This window comes from Carex rostrata, chromosome 1 (assembly GCF_964058835.1).
Source record: "Carex rostrata chromosome 1, lpCarRost1.2, whole genome shotgun sequence".
Lineage (NCBI taxonomy): Eukaryota > Viridiplantae > Streptophyta > Magnoliopsida > Poales > Cyperaceae > Carex > Carex rostrata.
Window position 1 is genome coordinate 11,931,688 of NC_135918.1, and position 24,048 is coordinate 11,955,735.

A 24,048-nucleotide genomic window follows, 5' to 3' on the forward strand; every position below is an offset into this window, starting at 1 on the left:
CAAGAGAGGGAAGCGGAGGGAGAATGGAGAAATTTCTGGAGAGGTGGAAAAAAAATTTGGAGAAAGCTGGAAAATGTGTTGCTGACAGTGGGACCCGTATGTCGGTCGTTTTTTTTTTTTTTGTTTGGAGGAGAAAGCGCAAGAAGGGAGGAGAAACGAACAGGAAAAAAGTTCTTGCGTGAACTTTCCAGAACCCGAGTAAGAACGGAGGATAAAAGAAAATTGGAACTGACAGTGGGACCCAGCTCTAAGTCTCACTATTGATTAGCACTGTAGATTTTACTGTGGATGAATAGTACTCATCTATTCAAAATTAATATATAAGAAAGATTTGATGACGAAAGTGTTTTATGATTCTCTAGTCCTTCGTGGATCAAGTAGATATTTGTGATTTTCTTTACAAAATGTTCATTGCATTTTGATATTTATCATATATCAGCACAACTACAAATGCCATTTTTCCTATAGATTTAAATGATCTAAATAAACACTGTAGATAACTGAAACCAACGGATTGTTAGGAGAAAAATATTGTAACTTCTAATTTTGAATTAAATCGATATTATTAATCTATCCTTTGTTCATTTTTTTCTTATAAAAAAAATGATAATCATTTTAACTGATTGTTCGTTTCTATGTTTTTTCTTCTTCTTCTAAACTATACTTGTTTAAATGACAATAAACTGGCTGCGAAGTTCCGGGCTGAGCCCCTAGTTATATTTTATGATTTGGTTCGAAGTTAGAACAAGAGAAGATAGGTAGCATTTTCATACCGCACTTGACCAAAAAATTAGAATAATGTTACAGTGAAATCGTACATGTGTGTTCTCGTACGAAGCGGGTCACAATTAATCCTTGAAACTATTGGTTTCATGCTAGGCTACACAGTACACAAAGCAAAAATCAATAAAATTCTTTGAAGCTTGTAGTTTGAGAATTCGTATCCTCTGAGATATCTCAAACTTTGCGTGACTTCATGGTAAATCTCAACCGTTTAACTACGTTCTGCACGAATCTCAAAGCAAACATAATACTGACCCCTACATCACCTCCGAATAGGCACCGGACACGTCGGTCACGCAAAAGTTGAGATATCTCAGAGGATAATCTCAAAGCAAAAATAATACTGGCCCCCTGCGCTATCCCCGAATAGGCACCGGTCACGCAAAAATTGAGATATCTCAGAGGATACGCACTTGTTTGATGATGGCCCGTTCGTGTGAGCACTTCAGAGTAGGTCCGATGCCCATAGGACCTACTTTGATTCGATGGGTGATCTGGCCATCCAATGGCATCAAGAATCATGCACTCTGTATTAAAATCCGTATGAGTTTTTATCAATTTCCGTGTGCACAGATTTTAATGTTAATCGTACGGTGATAGAGTTAATTGAACCTAAAAGTAGGTCCAGTGTCCATCGATCCTACTCCTATCTCTCGTGTGAGAGCTCACTTGTGACTCGCGTGTTATCATTATTTGTGTCTTGTAATTATTTTTTAAAAATTTAACACGATACAGTACATAATTATGTATATTGTGTATAATAATTGCTGTTAGATCTTAATTGAATAGTTAATTTTAAATAAACTAATTTAAACCGACCTCACTCAATTTTGCCGGGTACTGTATGTTATCTGAATTCAGCCATAATAGAAAGAAGACAAAGTCGAGTCCGCGTTGAGCTAACAAAATATTTGAGTTTTAGTTGAGACTAATTTTGTCCAAATATGTAATAAGCATAGTCTCTTTAAATTTTGTGCTAGCATATAATGAACGAATTGAATTCAAACTCAAAATTCAAGAAAAATCTCACATATGACAGGAAGACAAGATTCAAAGAGCAGTCTCGAAGGGATATTCTCTTCGATCCTTTCAAAGCATTAAGGAGGATTTTTTTATTTAGATTAACTATAATTAGTATGTTTTATTGTTTATTGTCTATCTTCATTTTCGTTATTATATTAAGTATGTAGATGTTTTGATCTGCCAACAGTTTTGATTAAAAGATAAAATTTCTAATTGAATATCACCCCACCGATCAAATATTTTGATTCTATGCATTATTTTTATATTTTTTTTTACATGTAGAAGTCTAAATTTATTTAGATAAGTACTTGTCACATGTAACATCTACATACAAATTGTATTATCTTTCTAATTGGTCCTGATTTATAAATGTCATTTAAGAAATTTTTGAATTAATTAATAATTGATTGGTCATGACTTTATTTTTTCTATTTTTTATATCATTTAAAGAATGTTATTTGTCATTTAATAAGTTATTTTGTTTGAAATCTTTTTATATGAAAATGTGTTAAAAAGATCAAGAAAATAAATGTAATTTAATATGTTATATAATATCTCATTTAAAAAATGTTATTTACATGTAAATGTCATTTAAGAAATGTTATTTGTTATTTAATTTGTTTTTTTTTTATAAAAATATGTCATTTTGTACGTGATTTTTTTTTGTTCTCTTATAATATTTCTCTGTTACAACTTACAATACACGAGCACGGTATTATATTAGTACATTTCTATTCATTTAAATGTTTTGGGAGAATCTCGATATTTAATTTTGTTTTTAAAAAATTAACATTATAAAATAGTTCTCGTATTTTTTACTTATTGCCTAATTGATACAATCAGCTTATTTTTAGTTTTTTGATATCCTACTTTAATTTAATAGAAGATAGTTTAAATAAGCATGTCTAACTCACATAGAAAATGCATTTGATTTTGTTTTTGCAACAAGTTGGATATAATAAGATTAATAAATTGTATGATACTTGCTATTAAACTTATAATTAATACTCTGTACAGCAAAGTTTCAAAAAAATTATTAAAATTTGTTTTTAAAATAGCACACATATTTTTTATTCTGAAATATATTATATCTATTTTTTTTTTGAAGGACAGTTGGTCAATAACCAGCTGTCGACATATTGAATAAGAAAAGTTTATTTACATCTCCCAACAAAAGCTTTTTATCCTACTTTACACAATCTTATATCTATTTACCTACAATAATCGTTTTATCGTCTTACCTCGGTGAAAAATAACACTCTTGCTCACTAAAATTGAGCCAGTAGAGCTATCACAAAATAAACTCGTTTTCCTAACATCGTCTACTACTGGACAATTCTATTTTGATGGGTCGACTTCACGATTGTCTACAAAGCTACCTCCACAACCAATCTCGGTTGTGAGACACTAGGAGTAAAACAAATTAACGGATTTGAATAACCTTCAAAATAAAATAAAAAATATTAACAACATTTTTATGAATGTGTATAACTAATAAGACTGTAATGATTCATTACGATTCATGAGCAAACAGGCTGGACGACTCAATAAATCAAAACCGAGCTGATTCCAATTGGAATAAAGTCCAAACTTGGGAATCAGATCTCCTGCCCCCAGAGTCACTGCGGGTGGGCCCAGTGTTATCAGAACCGGACCGGACCGGCGGTTCAATCGGAAATAACCGGACCCGGTCATCTGTCCGGTTCGGTTCTTTAAAAGGATCGTTTATGCTCTCAGACCGGTCAAAACCGGTTAATTGGTCGGGTTTTATAAAAAAAAACAATGAACCAGACCAACAAAAAACCGGTTCAAAACAATTTTCTTTTGCGGTTCAAGATTTTTCGTATATTTATCTTTCTCCTTCAACCATCTCACCTTTTCTTTGCTCGTAAAACAACAAGATTCTCTGTATTATCCAACAGAAGTACAAAAGATGTGTGATTTCTTACTATATTCTCAATTCTCGATTCCTCAATGCCAAGTTTTGCACAGCTCAACCTCACACCTCAAGGATGCATATTTTCAAGGCATAGTTTGATAGGAAATCACAAAAGTAGCTGTGAAGATCAAATACTCAAAGTAATCTCATGTAATCACATTGATAGAACACTTGAAAGGTTATTATTTGAGTTGATTTTATTGAATAAATCTATGCATTTAAGGTGTTTGATGAAATGCTCAAACGAAAATGAATTTCTAAACATGGATTGACTTTTGTATTTACAATGCATTTCTAAACGTCATCACTTTTTGCTTGATAAACATGGGTTTAATCATGGGTTTAATCTGTATATCTTTAATCATGGGTTCATGTGGTGTGTTTGCTGCATTTTGTTCTTGTACTTTGATTTCCTCTCTAAACCGACTCAAGGTTTTGTTGTTCCTAGTTTTTGATGGATAATGGTCTTTGATAATCTGTTAATGGATAATGGTGGCCTGAGTTTAATGGTTGTTGCCGAAAAGAGTGAGAAAAGATTTTCAATAGTCAGTATTAATGAATCTCTTGTATATGTCAATTTCTCCTTAATCCTTAACGGGTTTAAACCCAACTTTAGTTACCCTTCATCTTTTCCTTTCCTTACTTTTCTGGTTCGAGTTGTATAATCATGTAAAGAAAACTTGCATATGAAAATAAATTCAAAATATAATGTATCAGTACTACTTTGCCTATGTTTAGGCATCAATGCTTTCATTTACACTTTCGGATTACAAATTATAACTTATTTAAAAAACCTGCAATTGAACCAGTTGACCCATCGGTTCGACCAGTGAACCGTTAACCCGGAGCTTGACCGGGTCAATGTCCGGTCCGGTTCTAATAACATTGGGTGGGCCCGGTTACTGTTAAAAAGTTTAGGATTAAAGTGGTTTTGGATTTAGAGTTATACGGGGACCCACTCTGCAGTGACTCTGGGGGCAGGAATTTCCTGTCCCCAGGGGGACAGACGATTCGATTCCCCAAACTTGACCCTAACTCAAATCTTACCACTCGAATAGGGCCCGGGTTACCTGGCAGCTACTGCCTGGAATTACTCAAAAAAAAAAAAGAATAGGGCCCGGGTTTTGAGGAGCCCATCGAACCAATCAAATTCTTTCATTCCAATTTAGCGCGGTTACTAGGCTCTCCTTCTCTTCGCAATATTTTCTGAATTGTGGTCAAACGCTCAAATCAGAGTTTCCTACCAAAAATTATAATTGTTTAAAGTTTAGAAACAATGTATGTTTATTGCAAAAACATCGATGACGTGTCGATATTTTATATCCTAGTTAATCTCAGCACAAGAGTATCAATGTTTCATTATTAAAAACATTGATGAAACATTAATGCTAAAAAAAAAAAAAAGACTTAAAAAAATACGGTACCGCTGACAATGCCAACGGTTGGGACAAAATTTGAATCTTGGAAAAACGATGGCATTGTTAGATTTTTTTTTTTTTTTTTTTTAGGATATGAATAAAACTTTCGGCAAATGATTCATATGATTCACGAATTGAAATACGGTTAAGTATAATTGAGCTATATGAATTCAAGAATTGAAATATATTCAAGTATAATTGAGCTCATGTGAGCCGTTAAGATTCATTGCCACCTTTTAATTTTAAACATTTTACAAAAATGTTGCTACGAATTTAATTTTTAATTTTTGTTTAACGATATGATTAAAATAATCGGCAAATTAACAGCAGATATTTACCTGATCATATTATAATCCTAGAGGTGTCAAGCAATTGACCAGAAATATTTATTTATTAGCACTTTTTTTTGTAAAAAGTAGCCAAGTAGGGAATTATAGAAGTAACCTCTTTTTATATATTTTAATTAATGACAGTGCAAATCAAACATGAGGTTGTGCTAAAAAGCATGTTCTAAACCAGAAGCCCAAAAAAATTAATCTTTGAAAATTTAAAAATAATAAGATCAAACATATAAAATCCGACAAATATTTTTTTTTTATCTTGTATTCTCTTCTAATATTAAATTTAAAAATTAATTTTTTACCAGTTTAAATTCTCTAATTTGTATTGACTTTCAAACAAAAGGAGTTCCTTGACTCCATGTTTTATTTAATTTTGAAATTTTTTGAGGCGACCGCTTCAACAAAATTAAAATTTTGAAAGTGGAGTTTGGTTGGAAATAGGTTGTCATAAAAAATGTTTTCCTTTTTTGGTGGATGACAATTGACACCCATAGATAGGCCCTGCTAAAAATTTTTTTTTTTTTTTGTATATTTTGCTCAAAATACATTTCTCTGATTCCCCTTTGTTTTGCATTTTGTTCTTTCACCTTTAGGCTAGTTCTCTGTTTTTTTAACACAAATTTTACATTTCTGCTCTAAATTCCAATATAGAAATTTCCTTTTCAACTCATGAGATATATAATATTTTCATAATTAGCAAGCTTTCTATATAATTTTTTTTAATTCCCACGTTGGCAAATTATAAATTATCATTTGCTGATTGTTAGTTGTTAATTATACATTAAACTTTCAATTCTAATTTCTAATCCAACGTGGCAATTTCTAATTAATTATGGTAATGAAAATACTCTAATTTTTTATTTTACAATTATAATTAATTTTCCGGCGGCGTCCATTAATTACTTCAGATGCACTACAATTATAAATATTTTAATTGACTCGTACAAAGAACCAATTTTGAATAAACTTTCTCGTATAATTACTACTAATTACATTAAATCAAACCGTGTGTACGATTACATTTTTTTTTGACTTATTCGCATACATTTATATGCTTAGATTAGATAATATTAAACTATTATTAACAAATTCCATCTAGCTTTCTCTGTGCTGGTTGCACAATATTACTCACAACTATTTCCTCAAATGTTGATAATTTTTATTCATGTTACAGATTATTAACCAAATTTTAATTTGTCTATTGCATTGCGTAAATGTTTATAATTTTTATAAGGTACATATGTTTCGATGTTACTAATTATTATTCATGTTGCAATTTCTTGATCAAATTTTAATTTCCGCTTTGTAAGGGGCGAATAAAAATTAGTGACTAATTTGTAATGTACAAAATAACTTTAATTAGTAAGACTATTTATATATTAATAAAAAAATATATTTTTTTTTATTAGAGAAACCAACTCTTAGTATATTATTTGGGACTGTGTTTTTTGTGTGGAAGATTCTACATCCAAAATTAAGAAAAGAGATTCCTTGTTAATATTTAAAATTGGATGGCATGATATACAACTTTAATCTAAAAAACAAAATATGATAACATTAGTCAAAGTCATAATTTGCTGCTTGATAATCTTGATTTGGTATAACATGACGGTGTATGGACGACAGTAGTCTATAGATTTAGTCATGTACCCGGATTTTAATTTCAATTTGTTACGTATAGTTATCCGATTTTTTAATTTATATTCAAAAAAATAATTAAATTTCTAAAAATAACCAAAGCTGAACAGGATTTCGAAATCTACCCAAACCGGAATTTTTTTTTTCCGGTAATTCAGTCCAAAACCGAAAAAAATTTCTCCGGTTTTAGAATTCTAAGTATTTTTTTTTGGAATTCTAAAATCGGAGAAATTTTTTCCGGTTTTGGACTGAATTACGGGAAAATTTTTTTTTCAGTTTGGGTAGATTTCGAAATCCTGTTCAGCTTTGGTTATTTTTTGAAATTTAATTATTTTTTTGGATATAAATAAAAAAATTGGGTTAGTTATAGTATTATTATTTTAATTTTTTAGCAAAAAATGAGGTCAAAGTTTTTAGATAATCTCCAATTAAATATTGTATTTCGTTTGTTTTTTTTTTTGTAAATTTGACGTTGGACATAAAAGATTATTCTTGACAGTTTGAATTTAATTTGTATTAGCACTTGTTCTAAAAGCACAGGTTGCAAATTAAACATCACTAATAAATTTGCACATTTTCAAATCTTTAAATTTTCTGGGGACAAAATCACTTATATTAACATTTGTGATCCGAAATTTTTTCAACATCCTTCGAAAAATAAAAAATTAACACCAGCTCATGGTTGCTCTTAGCATGTGCTAACTGGCAACCATTTCAAATTCCAGCAATTTCCCTTTAACAATATCAAACTATTTTATCTTTGTTATTTATCTTGAATTTTATTTTACGAGACTCGTTTCATTTTAATTTTAATAATCTTGCAAAACTAGTTTAATTTCTTGATGCAACAGTTTGAAAAAATAATAATAAATTCACAAACTTGCTGCATTAACAAATAATTTTATATCAATCCAATAAATTTTATCACTGCCAAATTAAATTTGCAATTGAGATTCACTTGCTCTTTAACGATCATGTGGACCGTCCGATTTATAGAGGCAAGTGTAACACTTTATATTTTTTCAAAGAATAAACAACCTACAAATTTATTTGAAAATTATAACACAATAAATATTATTTATTAAAAGTAAATACTGTAGATTTATTGGAAAATATTTCGCTCGCACAAGAACGATTGATCACATGAAAATTGAGAATTAGCGTGCACGAATCTTAATGCATTGATATATATATAAATTATGTATAAATTAAAATTTATAAAGAATTTACCCTTTTTCGGCACATTGAAAGTTTGTACGTGATTATTTTTTTACAAAAAAACTTGTGCTACAAAAAAGTATGATAAAATTTTTTAGCGAATTTTCTGAATAAAATAAGTGTGAACCGTATAAAAAGTTTGTGCTATCGTCGGACGAGCATCAAGTCATCAACACTTTGTATTTACGACATAAAATTTTAATGATGCAATTAATATGTGATGTGAGTCACCGAGCATCCTTTGAATTTTGATGAAAAGAGAACCTTCTAAAGCTCGCTTTCTCCTGATACCCAATCGCAAATTCCAACGACCTAAAGTAACTGAAGTTTTGTATTTAGATGTGGGCCGTTAGATCTGCTTAAGCACGAATATTAAAGGTTCCCCGTGCATTACAACTAGGGCCAATTCGGCCCAGATTCTGATCGCACGGTTCATATATAAACTCAAAAATTGGGTTACTTCAGAGGATCGGACTCCCCAATCGCCACCTCAATTGAATTGTTTAGCGAATTATTCAAACTTCTAAAACGAATAAACGATTTAACGAATTTAAAAGTTGAAAGTTCAAACCCTCTACCAACCGACCCGGCCAGGCCACCTCCACGACAAAAGAGAAAGAGAGAAAGAGAGAGAGAAACTCAACTGCTCTGCTGCTCACACGGTTACACCTAATCTTACCCTCACCCTCCTCTCTCTTCACCCCCTCCTCCCCCTTCCCTTTGTACCATTCTCGGCTTCATCAATTGACGCACGATGCGGTTCCACTGGTCGCTGTTGTTTCTAGGGCTGATCCTTGCTCTTCCTCTCCGCATTCATGGCATCGTATGTATCAATTCTCTCTGAGATATCTTTAGTTGTTATTGCATATTTTTAGTTTTTGTATTGGATTGGAATTGGAAATGCAATTTCTAATTGAAGTTCATTTCTTCGGATTTCATTTCTAAACACGCGCTCCAGAAAATAATCGCAAAGGTTTTATCTATTACAACATATTCGAAGTCAAAGATCAGATCTCCTGCATATTTTACCAACCTCAGCTTCTTACATTTCTTATAAAATTAAAACTCAGGTTTAAATATTTCAGGTGGGGGGCAAATGCAGTGCTGACAAGGATTGTGGCACGGGGCAGCATTGCGACAGCTGTAGCAACACGCGTCAATCCATCTGCACCCGCACCTCGCCGATTGATCCCGAAACTATGGTCAGGATTTCTTCCAACTTATTTTCCATTTCACCCCTGAAAAATTTGATACTTTTATGCATGAGTTGTTAGTGTTTGACTGGTCAACCTAATGCTCATGTTTATCTCTTGCTTAGTCTGAAAGTCAAACAGCTAAATTTGAAAATAGGCTAAATAACACAACTTTTGCACCCATATTACCGTGTGACATGTATAGCACTCAATTTGTTAACTTTGAAAAAAGTCTCTCTGTATTGTGATGTGGACATATTCTTTTCTCTCTCTCTTTTTTTTTTGACATTTTTATCTGTGAATCCCAACTTTGCAAAATATTTATGCAAAATTGTGATCTGCAAGGATGTGAATTGAGAGTATCTGGCACTGATTATTGACATAATTTTACATATACCCCTTCAACATTGAAATATCATATACGTTTCTTCAAAACAAAAAATATCCAAGATATAGAACTTGTGACTGTGCAATACCAGAAACATCTCACATGCCCTTCCGAACAATGATAAATAAAATCACATACATGGTTCTCTTTGTAAAGTTCCTTTAATAATATATGAATTGCCTCAATTTTCTTCCATTTATGTTTGAAGGTATTAATTGTGGTAAGACAATGAGGCATTTGAATACGGGGATGTGATTTTGTTGACATTTTGTAGGGTCACATACTCACATATGAGATTTTGCTTCATATGGAACTTTTAATTATTACGAGTTATTGGGTTTGGACTTAATTTTGATAATGGGTTTGGTCAGGGAAAAGGGTTTGCATTTAACAAGTACTCTTGGCTAACAACACACAACTCATTTGCCATTAGTGGACAATCTTCTGCTACAGGGTCGGCACTTATTTCCCCCACAAATCAGGAGAATAATGTCACCTCCCAGCTCCAGGTAACTCCCCTTGTTTTTTATGATCAATTCTGAGTAAAATGCCTCATGTTGAATTATTATTATTTTTGTGCTTGATGTTTATGAAGCGTCATCTATTTGACACCATATTTTGTTTAATATAATACTTTGTAATAACATTCCAAATATGAAGCTAAAATTTCTGAACTATGAAATGTTGCAAATTATAAACTACGAAAAAAATATTCAACATATACATTGGCATAGAAAAAGGTTGTGTATCGATGTGGAAGTTTGTCACGAAGAATTGCAGAACCGGCTTTGTGATTGCAATTGTCTTCTTGCCAAAAATCCTCCAGGTGGGCTTAGACCAGTTGTAGATGTCACTGATGCGACTAGAACAGCGACAACCATAATTTAAAAATATGAAAAAAATGTGAAAAAAAATGTGTAAGTGAGGGGGAAGGACAAAGGAAAGGAGAAGGGGAGGGAAGGGTAAATATTAACTTCATAGGATCCACAAGCGCATTTTGTTGAAAAAATTTAGAGGGAAGGGTATTTTATATCAACTTTTGTAGAAGAAGGGTATTTTGTAAAATTTTCCTAGGCTCCTATTTAAAGAGCTGTTGAATATTTTGTAAATCTTGAATAAGAAGAGTAAATTTCTGATGCAACCTTGTATTCTCTTTTTTTCATGAATTAAGGTTTTTGATTTTACAGGATGGTGTTAGAGGTCTAATGCTTGACATGTATGATTTCAATAATGATGTATGGTTGTGCCATTCCTATGGAGGGGTCTGCTATAACTACACTGCCTTTGTATCTCTCTCTCTCTCTCACTCCCTTTCATAGCAACATTTTTTTTGGATTTTTTTGTGTTTTTAATCCAAAATTCTCAGACCAGTTAACTTTTTTTTACTTTATGATGCCTGAATTAGGCATGATGGATTATGGACAAGACCCAAAACACCAATGTCTAATACACTTTCTATTTTCTTGTGAGAAATTTGTGGTACCCCATACAATCAAGAACTTACAAAAGTAATCCAACTGAGAAGGTTGCAAGAGATCCCTTAAATCATTGGGGTACTCTAATTTTGCGGGTGTTTTTTTTTATTATTTATACAATTACAAAACACAAAATGATCTTTTTTGTATTTCCTTGATAGTATGGAGCTAATCTGCAAATTTCTGTTTCTTTTTTTAATTTCAGCAACCGGCAGCTAACACTCTTAAAGAAATAAAGACATTTCTAGACGAAAACCAAAATGAAGTTGTAACAATCTTCATAGAAGACTACACAAAAATTGGATCTATCCCTAGTATTTTCAACTCCTCTGGTCTGAATAAGTACTGGTTTCCGGTTACTGAAATGCCGCAAAATGGAAGCAATTGGCCTCTCCTCAGTGACATGATTAAAAACAATTATCGTCTCCTGGTTTTCACCTCCAAATCGGCTAAACAGGCTGCCGAGGGAGTAGCATATGAGTGGAATTTCGTTGTCGAGAACCAATGTAAGTATTTGGAAAAATATATTAGCAATGTTGTTTATTGATAGTGAATCTATATGTGATGATGCAGTAGCAAGGTACTCAAAACTGCCAGGTACGAGATCTAATTGTTGACCAAGCGTGTTATACATATGGTTATTGAATTGTCTTGTATGAACACCTAATTTCGCATGAGATTACTTCATGGTGGTACATTGTAAATTACTGGTGATCTGCACACAGTACAAGTCAGTACATGAACACCTTATATGGTTGGTGTGCCAGTATCTTACATTTACAAAAATTACGGGTAGAATATCATTTCTTGTATGTATAATGCTTTTATGCTCCATGATGACATGGTGGAAGCGAGTGCATAGCCAAAACGGTATGGATCTAGTAACCATACTGGTGTTGGTACTTGTACAATAATTTTAACATTACCCTTCACATCTTCAGTTATATGAGCAGGGTTCAAATGCCTCATGTTTTTCGTACCTCACATTCTTATCTGCATTTTCCAAGTACAAATAGTCGATCTGAATCAACATGATCTCCATTTTAAAATATGCGTGGAGACCAAATTTTATATTTTTTGGAAATTTTTTACTAGTTATTAGATAGGTACAAAATCACTGTTTTTCAGAAGATTCTGGACCATCCAAAAACAGTGATTTTTTACCTATCTAATAAGAAATAGTAAAAAATTTCCGAAAAATATATAAAATTTGGTCTCCAAGCGCATTTTAGTATGACTGTATGGAGATCATGTTGAGCCTTGAGTGGTTCAGATCGACGGTATTGACTTTAAAGACGGAGATAAGGATGTGAGGCACGATTGAGGATAGTCATGAGACATTTGAAACCCACTCTAGTTGTATTTACTATCACAAAAATCTCACAAAATTTCAACATCATAATGACCATACCGGCTAACACAAGAATCGAGTAGTAGTGTTCCAAAAATCCAATGTGTCTTCTAAACTTGAAAGGTGTTTGTGAAATTGTCTAGATGGAGATGCAGGAATGGTGTCTGGCAAGTGCCCAAACCGGGCAGAATCATCTTCCATGGACAACAAAACAAAATCTCTGGTCTTGATGAACTTTTTCCCAGACAACCCGAGCTCAATTTCGGCATGTTCAAATAACTCGGCCCCACTGCTCAGTATGCTCAACACATGTCACAATGCATCCGCCGACCGGTGGGCCAATTACATTGCTGTTGATTTCTACAAGGTATTTTGTTCATGCATATTTTTGGTTGGTTATTGATCTTTTAATCTCATTTTTGTTATTTTAAAACCATTGTTTTTTATTTTTATTTTAGAGGAGTGATGGAGGTGGTGCTCCTCTGGTGACTGATGTGGCAAATGGGCACTTGGTTTGTGGTTGTGACAACATCGCATATTGCAAGGTTTGTGCTTGTGACTTGAATCTTGCTACATTGGGATGAATTTTTTTTTTTTTGAAAAACCAGGCAGAGGCTGACAGGTGTATTGGGATGAATTTTTATTGCTTGGTTGAAGCCTAATTGGTACAATGCAAGAAGCATGATTGAGACGGTTGGTGGAAAATTCCATAAAAAATATTGAAATTGCAAACTTAGGAAGAGGACGGTTCAAATGCCTCATGTCTTTCATGCCTCATTCGTGCCTCACATCCTTATCTCCAAAGTCCAAACCATCAATCCGAACCGCTCAACACGATCTTCATATTAAAATGTGCTTGGAGACCAAATTTTATATTTTATGGAATTTTTTACTATTTTTTTTAGATAGGTACAAAATCACTGTTTAATGGTCTGAATAACAGTGATTTTGTACCTATCTGAAAAAAATAGTAAAAAATTTCCAAAAAAAATATAAAATTTCCTCTCCAAGCACATTTTAATATGGAGATCATGTTGAGTTGTTCGCATTGACGGTTTGAACTCTGAAAACAAAGATAAGGACATGAGGTACTAAAGAGGCATGAAGACATGAGGCATTTGAACCTACTCATTTAGGAAAGTTGATTAGATAAAAATTTCCTGACACATTAACATTTGGGATATTTCTGTACAATATCAGTTAAACATGTTTTCTATACTGGAATTTCAGGCTAATGCTACATACGGCACTTGTTCAATCCCACCACCGCCGCCACCAACACCTCCTCCACCACCATCACCAACAAGTACGCCTAATGCTGCTTCCGTCTTTGTCACAAATAAATTTATTTGGTTTATTCAATTAACATTGGTTGCAGTGATTCTTCTCAGTTGAGAATTCTTTTATTTATTATTTGATCAAAGAGTAAATTACACAAATGATTCTTAAAGCATCATTAGTTTATTATTGTGATCCTTGAAGTTAGAATTCAAATTGCCAAATCAGCATAATAATGATATGATGATGTGAATTTGAATCTATTTTGCCATTGAATTCATTGACAGGACAAATTTGGTACATGATATAGAGACAAAAATGATAACTTTCAAACTTAAGAGGACCAAAATAATAAATTAGTTATACATTAAGGACCATTCGTGTATTTACTCTTTGATCAAATTGACTTTGAGGTCGATTTTGCATGATGTATTATTCATCTTTTTTGCTTTTCTTGAAACTATGGTATCATATATTATTCATTTTATTTTATTTTCTCTCCTTCAGTCTTCACAAAACCTATAAAGCGATAGCTTCCATTGAATGTTAGGGGCCGGTTTTGTGGTAAACATTTTGACAGAGTAGTTTTTAATTCATGCAGCGCACTGAGTTATGTGCAGCGCTGTTTTGACTCTATTGTCATTGTGCTGCATGAATTAAAAACTGCTCTGTCAAAATCTTCACTCAGTTTTAGATGGGAGTACATCTTACAAAAGCACTATATTCTACCAACTAATAAAGTTGTACTATCCTACAATATCTATGCTTTCCTGGGTTTTTTACCTAATAGATATACATTTCTTAGTCTAAATGTGGGTCCTGTTTCTAAAATAAACATAATAGCAAACATTTTTTTTTTGGTTCTTAATAGCAAACATGCACTAAACATTTGATGCATTGGTTGTTATTGATAAATGAATGATTTTAGATATAATATAAATGTTTCAAAAGCAATGTGAAAAGATGCATATTAACTAGTGTCGAGAACTATATAATGAGAAAATATAATGCGCCAAACATAAGAAAAATAATGGTCAAAATTGACCCTAAAAACAGAGAATATACACCTAAGCATCTAGACCCTTGCACTTGTAGATATCACGAAAACATAATCACTACAATCCAACTAACACTCGCATTTAATTGATGAATTTGCATGTGGAACGAGTGAAGAAAGTGATGATTGATGAAGTTCCTTTAATTGATTAGATCCTTTGGTTTTCCAAAAGTAAAACATTACACTGAATGCCAACAATGCCAACTTGCCAAGTAAAACATCATCCATGCAGTGACCCATTACACGGATGGACACAGAAAGAGACCGCTACAAACAACTCGTGCTGTGACTTGCGCACTTGTGCGCTCCCGGTCTCAAATACCTTTCTAGGCCCGGTACAGAATTAAGCCCATAGACCAAAACTCTCTCTAAAATTTCCTTCTATTTTCCTCTCAATTTATCAAACCCCAAGATCTTACGATAATTTCTGGGGAATTTTATAAACTAACTTTTTTTTAATAAAAAAACAAACAAAATATCTCCACTCAAAACATCCATATAAGATTTTAGAGTAAAGTTTGAATCAAATTATCCAACTTAGTTTATATTTAATAGAAATTTTCATCTGAATTTTAAACCTACAATCTTAATTAAATATAGAGTTTAAATTTGTATAACTAAAGAAATCGAAACCATGGTTCGGTTCTTATATCCCATTAGATGTCAATACAGCCTTTTCTTCTCTCTTTAAAAAGTTTCTAATGGAACCACCACTATTCGGCTCCTCTGATGTGGTCTACCATGTGATTCATGTGATTCTTAATTTTAATGTGATAGCTAAATAAACCAAATTACTAACGCCGTTTCTTTAGATATTTTTAAAGAAAACCTAACTAACATCCCTCTATATATTACATCAAAATTATTTTACTACAATTTATCTAATACTTCTGTATTTTTATAAAAATTAAAAAAATTACCACCCTTCAGTCTAGATAGGGATGTAAACGGAGCGGATTCGGAAAGGATAATGCTAATACTATATCCGTATCCGCCTTTCAATGAGCGGATACAAATACAGATAGTAAACATATATTAAAATTTAAAATCAAATCCACCTTAAATTGATACAGATACGGAGTGAATAATCTACGAATACATATTCAAATATGGATACAAAGCAAATAATGTCGGATAATTGAGTTATACACTTTAAGATACAAAAGAGTGTCTTGTTGTAGTTTTGAAACAATTACTATAACCAATTTAACAGAGACTAAAAACATACTACATTCACTGCCGAAAGTCTTGAATAGACGTGAATGGAGAGTAAAGAAATGAAGGTAAAAAAGAAAGAAAATAACACTATTGTAGCACCATCACAAGCAAAAAATAGATTAAATTGGAAACCATATCATATTATCATTTATTCTACAACTAAAACTGAAATAAATATGGAATAATTATATAACTACTTCTATCCGGAGCAGTAAAGTCGAAATCTGTTGGAAGCAATTTCAAATCTGAATAATTGCGGATACAGATATGAATATTCGCCTTCATAAAATTATCCGTATTTATATTCGCTATTGTTTCATCATATACAAAAAATATCCGTATCTGTATCCGCAATTATCTATATCTATTTAATACGAATTCGAATAATCTCCACATACCGAACAAATACGGAGCAAATTATCCGGATATAAATCCAGGAAATCTCTATTTAAACAATTTTGTCCTGTCGGAACTCGGATGTCGTACATTGAAAGCGCAAAGCGCAAATCGCAAAGAGTTGTTAAACAAATTGTCACGTGCACGAAACAAATTGTCACGTGCAATATTCTCTTCTAATTTGTCGTGTATTTAATGACGCGCCTCCTTACGATAGTTTTTTTTTTTTTTTTTTTTGAGATGACGCGTCTCCTTACGATAGTTTGAACTTCAAACATGCGTGTCACTGTCACCTTACAAAAGCACTTTTGTAGAATGTTCTCGCTAAATATTGGCTAGATACTTTAACTGAGGCGCTCCTTCGCCTAAAATCCAAATTATAATGCAAAGCATATTATAAAATTCAACAAAGACGTGGGGATTAATCGAGCGAAGGCCAGATGGACATGAGATTGTGAAAGAAAAAAAAAACTGACGTGACGTAATTAGTAATTAATAAGCTGTGACTGATAATTTTTTATGGTTGATAATTAATTATTTATTTTTACATGATACGATTAAAATAATAAAACATAATAATAGAGTGTCACATATAATCATGTTTAATTTTTTTTAATTTGAAGTTAATTCTTAGAACATAATAAGAAAATTATTAAAATATAAAATAGTACAAAATAAATTATAATAAATAAATAATGTTGGAATGTAATGTATCACGTATTGAATCAATACACATGACGTGATGCAAAATATTATTTTTTATCGAAAAGAGATAACGGATATATTACATAACACACAAGTTACATAATTAACACGCGTGACATGATGCAGTGTTATAATTAATAATAAATGACTATACTTGGATCAAATTCTATCCGATTTACGCTATAAGTTTAAATTCACGAGCGATTTATAATTTTAATTTTTTTTGAGAAATTAAAAAAAAATTAAACGGCCCTTATCGAACGTTCGATTAAATTTGATCCAATGTTCACTGTAGCGACCCAAATTCGCATCCATATCTCAAAGTTTGAGTGTTTTCTTATAAAATCTGAACCGTTCAAATAGGCACCGTATATACACGTCGTCACGCAAAAGTTGAAATATCTCAGAGGATACGCGCTCGAAAGACCCTGCTCCTAAACCAAACACATGGAATTTATTTTTCCTTTATTTTTGGTTTCTAGAAGTTCTGAGGCAATATAGAATATTCAACTCACCACTTGATGGTATGAGATTCCTACTCAATCCTATTTATAAGGCTTTCATGATGAAACATTGCACTGCTCAACATAATCCACAGCTCTGCAAACCTAGCTAGCTACACAGTAACCACATCACATTTTCATCTTTCAGAAATTCTAGCATCATAATAAAGCATCTACTCAAGTTAGCAATGTCTACCTTTGCTTTACAAAGCATCCTCCTTTCCATTGTTTTCATTGTCTTGGTAAAATTTGTTCTCTCTTATACAACCAACAAAAGAAAACTACCTCCGAGTCCTCCGGCACTACCGTTTATCGGCCACCTCTATCTTTTCAAAAAGCCCCTCCACCATGCCCTGGCCCGCATATCACAAAAATATGGCCCCATCACTTTTCTTCGGTTCGGCCCTCGGCCGGTTCTCGTCATCTCCTCTCGGTTATTGGCTGAAGAGTGCTTCACCACCCACGACTTGGCCTTAGCTAACAGACCTCAATTACCCTCAGCCAAACGCATCAACGAAAATGTCGGGATCATTGGCATAGGTGCGGCCAACTACGGTCCCTTCTGGCGTAGTGTTCGGAAGATTGCAGCAGTCGAGCTCCTCTCTGCTCAACGTTTACATGCGTCTTCAGATGTTCGTGCAAGAGAAGTACAAGACATGGCTCGCCGACTCTTCAAGTCTTGGAAAACTTGTTGTATGGGATCGAACGGCTCAGATTGCCCAGTGAAGAAGCTCGAGCTCAAAACAAGTCTATTTGAACTGTCGCTTAACGTGTTGATGATAACGATAGCCGGAAAGAGGTTCTATGGAGATAACATAGAGGATTTGGAGGAGACAAAACGGTTTAGGGAAGCAGTGGAGGAGCACTTCGCCTTGAGTGGGGCATCTAATATCGAAGACTTCGTGCCAGTTCTTCGGTTCTTGGATCTAAATGGAGTGATGAAGAAAAAAAGACACTTGTTAAAGCAACACATTGAGATGAGCAAAAAGCTAATCGAAGAACATCGGACAAATAGTGCTGATACAAAGAAAACAATGATAGCTCATTTGCTTGAATTGCAAAGAAAGGATCCAGAGGGATACAGTGACCACATAATTCAAAGCATCAGCCTGGTATGTTAAGCTCTTAACTGAAAACAAGTACAGAGAAAAAAAAAATATTATATTGAGTTGCTATATTTTGTTAATTGAAACTGAGATTTTGTTTAATTATTTCTGTCTTTATAAATTTAGAGCATCTTACTCGCTGGGACGGATACCTCGGCTAACACAGTGGAATGGGCGATGGCCAACCTACTGAACAATCCAGAAGTACTAAAGAAGGCGGCGGCTGAAATTGACATGCACGTCGGAACCGAGCGGTTGATAGAGGAGTCGGACATGGCCCAAGTTCCGTACCTTCATTGTATTCTGAGCGAGGTGCTCCGACTTTACCCCGGTGGGCCTCTTCTCGTGCCTCATGAATCACGCGAAGATGTAACCATTGGAGGCTACAACATCCCAAGCGAAACAATGGTGTTAGTGAATGCTTATAGTATCCACAGAGATCCTGACATTTGGGAGGAACCTGCGAAATTTAAGCCGGAGAGATTTGAGAACGGGAAAGGTGAGGGTAAGTGGATGATACCATTCGGGATGGGCAGGAGAAGGTGCCCGGGAGAAGGACTCGCAATGCGTGAAGTAGGGTTGATACTAGGAACTTTAATTCAATGTTTTGACTGGGAAAGAACAGGGAATGAACTTGTCGACTTGACTGAAGGTTCCGGTCTCACCCTTCCTAAAGCCGTTCCACTCGAAGCAATGTATCGGCCCCGAGAAGCTATGATAAAGGTTCTTTCTGAGTTGTGATCTCCTTGTAATTAACTGCGCATAGCTCTTTAATTATTTGTTGAAACTTTGATCTAGTTCTGAGGACCTTAATTACTAATATTTCCTTTTCAGATCAATACATAATTATTAAGAGGGTGGGGCATGTACAAAAATGTCTCGTATTCTTTATGTTATGCCTTACATTTCTCTTTTCTTGTGTTTTCCGTTTCCTGTTTAGATTAATAAAGAATGACACCACTTAATTATACTAATTAAAGATGATGAGAGGTGGGTTCCTTCAACTAATTCTTATTTTATGACTCTTTCATTCACACTCGTTCCTTTGACTATAGAGATGAATGCACCATCAAGGAACATCATATCACAATCCTAAACAAAAAAGGAGACACTTTTGTCACATTGACACTTGACAGAATAAATCTTACTCATGAGAAAAATTAAAAGAATAAAGAAGAGACTCCCCTTGTTATGCCTCTGAAAATATTGATGTGTTCGCACTAATAACTTTATTTCCAGAATCATAACAAGAGGCATTAATTATATTATGTCTCTGTTAAGGCAAGACATGTTGATAAAATGAAATTGAGCTTTTGTTAGTATCTGGTCTTTCCAAAAGACCATAACTTTAATTAATGTCTCTGTTACATTATGTCTGGGCTGTAAATTGGGTCTATATTTCGATAGCCCAATAAGAGCCTATATAAATGGAAACACATGTAGTTATTATAATTCGTTACTTAGTACAACATTAAAGAGTAAGATACTACAATTAATTATCATATGGGTTTACACTGAATTTCAGTAATATATATATATAAGGTCCATTTGGGCTACTGACTTTGGAAAAGAAATACTGAGCCAGCTGAAAAGAGGTCAATCTATTTTAGACCTTTGTGATTCTTTATTTTAAATGAAATTTAGTTTTTTTTTTTTTCTTCCTTCCTTCATTTTAGAAGAAAATTCCTCATTAATTTATGCAATTGATCATCTATAGACAAGACGGCATAAAAATTATTGAAACCTTATACATACATTTCATATATATGCACGAGTAATATTTGTTTTGCTGGTTTTAAACTCAGAAGTGCAATTTCCTGTACTGACCAGTTAGAGCATGTTTTGTTGCTATACAAGTTACTGCTCCCTCTAGAGGCTAGTCAAGAGCAACCTGCATATGTCTAATTAAACCAGAAACAAAATTAAATCTTCTTTGGAATTAATTATTTTGATAATCTCAACCAGTGAGCATATTAATTATATGACTTTTAAGAGTCTGCATGATCAATTCTCCATTACTAATTCCATTGACGTCCTTAAAATAAATAATATAAGCTAGGATCTTAACAATTGAAAATTTAACAAGAAGAGGATAGACTATCACTATCAATATATGTTATCTTTGCAGAAAGAGCAAACAAACCCGATTTTTTTTATTTATATCCAAAAAAAAATATAAATTTAAAAAACTAATCAAACCGCTTGTTTATTTCGAAAACTACCCAAACTGGAAATTTTTTTTCCGAAAATTGGATCCTAAATCCGGAATATTTTTTTCCGGATTTAGGATTTTTTTTTTTTTCGGATTTTTTTTTTTTCATTTTTCAGTTTATATTTATAATTTATTTATTTTTTGTATTGAAGTATTACAAATATTTAATATATTTTTTAAAAATAGATGGAATACTATATAATTTGATTTATTCGAAAGACTGCTACAAATAATCCGGATCAACATTTTTCATGCCGGATTTTTTACGGCCGTAAGAAAAAATAATATAATATAATATAATATATGTATATGTATATGTATATATAATATAATATATGTAGGAACCTGCTACAGTGCTACGCGTAGCATAGAGGCACTCTGTGCAACGGCTCAATATTCGATTTTTCAAAATTCTAACGGTCGATCCGAACCGTTCATCTTGTTCTCCATATTAATATGTGTTTAGAGACCAAATTTTATATTTTTGTAATTTTTTTACTATTTATTAAGTATTAAACAAAATCGCTATATTCAGACAATTGAATTTTTGTACCCATCTTAATAAATAGTAAAAAAAATTAGAAAAATGTAAAATTTGATCTGGAAGCACATTTTAAAATATCCATCATGTTGAACGGTTTGGATCGACTGTTTGGACTTTGAAAACTTTGAAAATACCGATCGTTGAATGCCTACCGTTGAACGAAAACTTAAACTGAATTTTTAACATATATATTATATTATATATACATATATATACATATATTATATTATATATACGGACTTGGCTACGGTGCTATGGGTAGCTAAGAGGCCTCCCGTGCTACGGCTCAATATTCGACTTTTCAAAATTCTAACGGTCGATCCGAACCATTCATCTTGTTCTCCATATTAATATGTGCTTGGAGACCAAATTTTACATTTTTTGGAAATTTTTTACTATTTTTTTAGATTTATTGAAAATCGCTGTTTTTCAGACAAATCTGGACCATAAAAACAGCGATATTCAATAAATCTAAAAAAATAGTAAAAATTTCCAAAAAATGTAAAATTTGGTCTCCAAACACATTAATATGGAGAACAAGATGAACGGTTCGGATCGACCGTTAGGATTTTGAAAAGTCGAATATTGAGCCGTAGCACGGGAGGCCTCTTAGCTACCCATAGCATATTAGCCAAATCCTATATATACATATATATACAGAGATGAGTTATGGTGAGCTATAGAGTTAGGGGTGTTCAAACGGTCGGTTCGGTTTAAACCGAACTAAAATAATCAAACCGAACTTAAAACCAAAGTTTGAAAATCCAACCGAACCGACCGAACTAAAATAGCAAACCGAATTAAAACCGAACCATTTAAACCGATTTAAACTTCGGTTTGTTCAGTTGAACCGAACTTTCTCAAAAATCAAAACTCAATACATCTATAATACTCAATTTAAACTTTGGTTTTGATTAATGAACCAATTTAAACTTCGGTTTTGATTAATGAACCAAAATAATACTAGAAGTCTTGACCCTATCAATAAAATCGGTCGGTTCGGTTTAATCGGTTTTGAAAAATCAAAACCGAACCGAACCATTTAAACCGAACTAAGTCACAAAATCAACCAAACCGAACCGAACCATTTAAACCGAATCTTACCGGTTCGGTTCAAAACCAAATAAACCGAACCATTTGAACACTATATAGAGTAAAAGGGGTTTTTTACTCCATGGAAAAAAATTCCATTTTTAAAATCCAAACAACCGATCCGAACCGCTCAACTGAACTCCATATTGAAATGTGCTTGGAAACCAAATTTTATATTTTTTGGAATTTTTTTACTATTTATTAAGCCACTTTGAAAATCGACGATCCGGTGGTCCAGAAAATTTTACTGTTCACCCGGATTTTCAGATTTTCAAAGTGGCTTAATAAATAGTAAAAAAATTCTAAAAAATGTAAAATTTAGTTTCCAAGCATATTTTATTATAGATTAAATATCTAACGGTTTGAATCGGCTATTTGAACTTTGAAAATGAAGATATTGCATGGAGTATAAACCCCTTTTACTCTATAGCTCACCATAGCTCATCTCTATATATACATATATTATATTATATATACATATACATATATTATATTATATATACATATACATAGAGATGGGCTATGGTGCATTGCAATGCATAGGCCATAGTGTGCATTGGACTATAAATCACCGATTCAAAGTCCAAATGACCGATCCAAACCGTTCATCTTGTTCTCCATATTAATATGTGCTTGGAGACAAAATTTTACATTTTTTGGAATTTTTTTACTATTTATTAAGCCACTTTGAAAATCGCTGATCCAATTGTGGCTTCTGATTTTACATATACATATACATATACATATACATATATTATATTATATTATTTTTTCTTACGGCCATAAAAAATCCGGCATGAAAAATGTTGATCCGGATTATTTGTAGCAGTCTTTAGAATAAATCAAATTATATAGTATTCCATCTATTTTAAAAAAAATATATTAAATATTTGTAATACTTCAATACAAAAAATAAATAAATTATAAATAAAAACTGAAAAATGAAAAAAAAAGAATCCGAAAAAAATATATCAATACTTCAGGGAAAGAGAATACCACAATGCAATATACTCATATCAATTCATAAAAAATCAGACAATTTCAAACAACAATTTGCTTTGTGCTAGCTCGAAAGTGATATAGTGCACCGAGTCCAGTCTAATTACCTAATAAAACATATCTTCTTCCGAGAGATGGTATATGAGCTGTATTTTGTTACTTTTCTTATTA

The 24,048-nt window shown here is 32.7% G+C and overlaps 2 protein-coding genes across 2 annotated transcripts; both read left to right on the forward strand.

Annotated features, from left to right (window-relative positions):
- Nucleotides 1–8,916: 8,916 nt before the first annotated feature.
- Nucleotides 8,917–14,542, forward strand: LOC144558808 (PI-PLC X domain-containing protein At5g67130-like). The gene is made up of 8 exons (XM_078307687.1): nucleotides 8,917–9,183; nucleotides 9,446–9,562; nucleotides 10,313–10,450; nucleotides 11,129–11,227; nucleotides 11,622–11,922; nucleotides 12,911–13,134; nucleotides 13,226–13,312; nucleotides 13,998–14,542. Exons 1-8 carry the CDS (start codon nucleotides 9,115–9,117, stop codon nucleotides 14,160–14,162), a joined length of 1,200 nt encoding a protein of 399 aa, XP_078163813.1. The 5' UTR covers nucleotides 8,917–9,114; the 3' UTR covers nucleotides 14,163–14,542.
- A 3,317-nt stretch (nucleotides 14,543–17,859) lies between these two features.
- Nucleotides 17,860–20,137, forward strand: LOC144558843 ((+)-piperitol/(+)-sesamin synthase CYP81Q2-like). Its single transcript, XM_078307748.1, has 2 exons — nucleotides 17,860–19,036; nucleotides 19,157–20,137. Exons 1-2 carry the CDS (start codon nucleotides 18,113–18,115, stop codon nucleotides 19,769–19,771), a joined length of 1,539 nt encoding a protein of 512 aa, XP_078163874.1. The 5' UTR covers nucleotides 17,860–18,112; the 3' UTR covers nucleotides 19,772–20,137.
- Nucleotides 20,138–24,048: the final 3,911 nt, after the last annotated feature.

What these genes read in the sequence shown, in the direction of transcription:
- LOC144558843 (XM_078307748.1), top strand. Translation starts at nt 18,113, where the DNA reads ATGTCTACCTTTGCTTTACAAAGCATCCTCCTTTCCATTGTTTTCATT. An exon ending in TAATTCAAAGCATCAGCCTG is followed by an intron (nt 19,037 to 19,156) that starts GTATGTTAAGCT and finishes TTATAAATTTAG; the next exon opens with AGCATCTTACTCGCTGGGAC.
- LOC144558808 (XM_078307687.1), top strand. Translation starts at nt 9,115, where the DNA reads ATGCGGTTCCACTGGTCGCTGTTGTTTCTAGGGCTGATCCTTGCTCTT. An exon ending in TTGCTGTTGATTTCTACAAG is followed by an intron (nt 13,135 to 13,225) that starts GTATTTTGTTCA and finishes TTTTTATTTTAG; the next exon opens with AGGAGTGATGGAGGTGGTGC. An exon ending in ACAACATCGCATATTGCAAG is followed by an intron (nt 13,313 to 13,997) that starts GTTTGTGCTTGT and finishes CTGGAATTTCAG; the next exon opens with GCTAATGCTACATACGGCAC.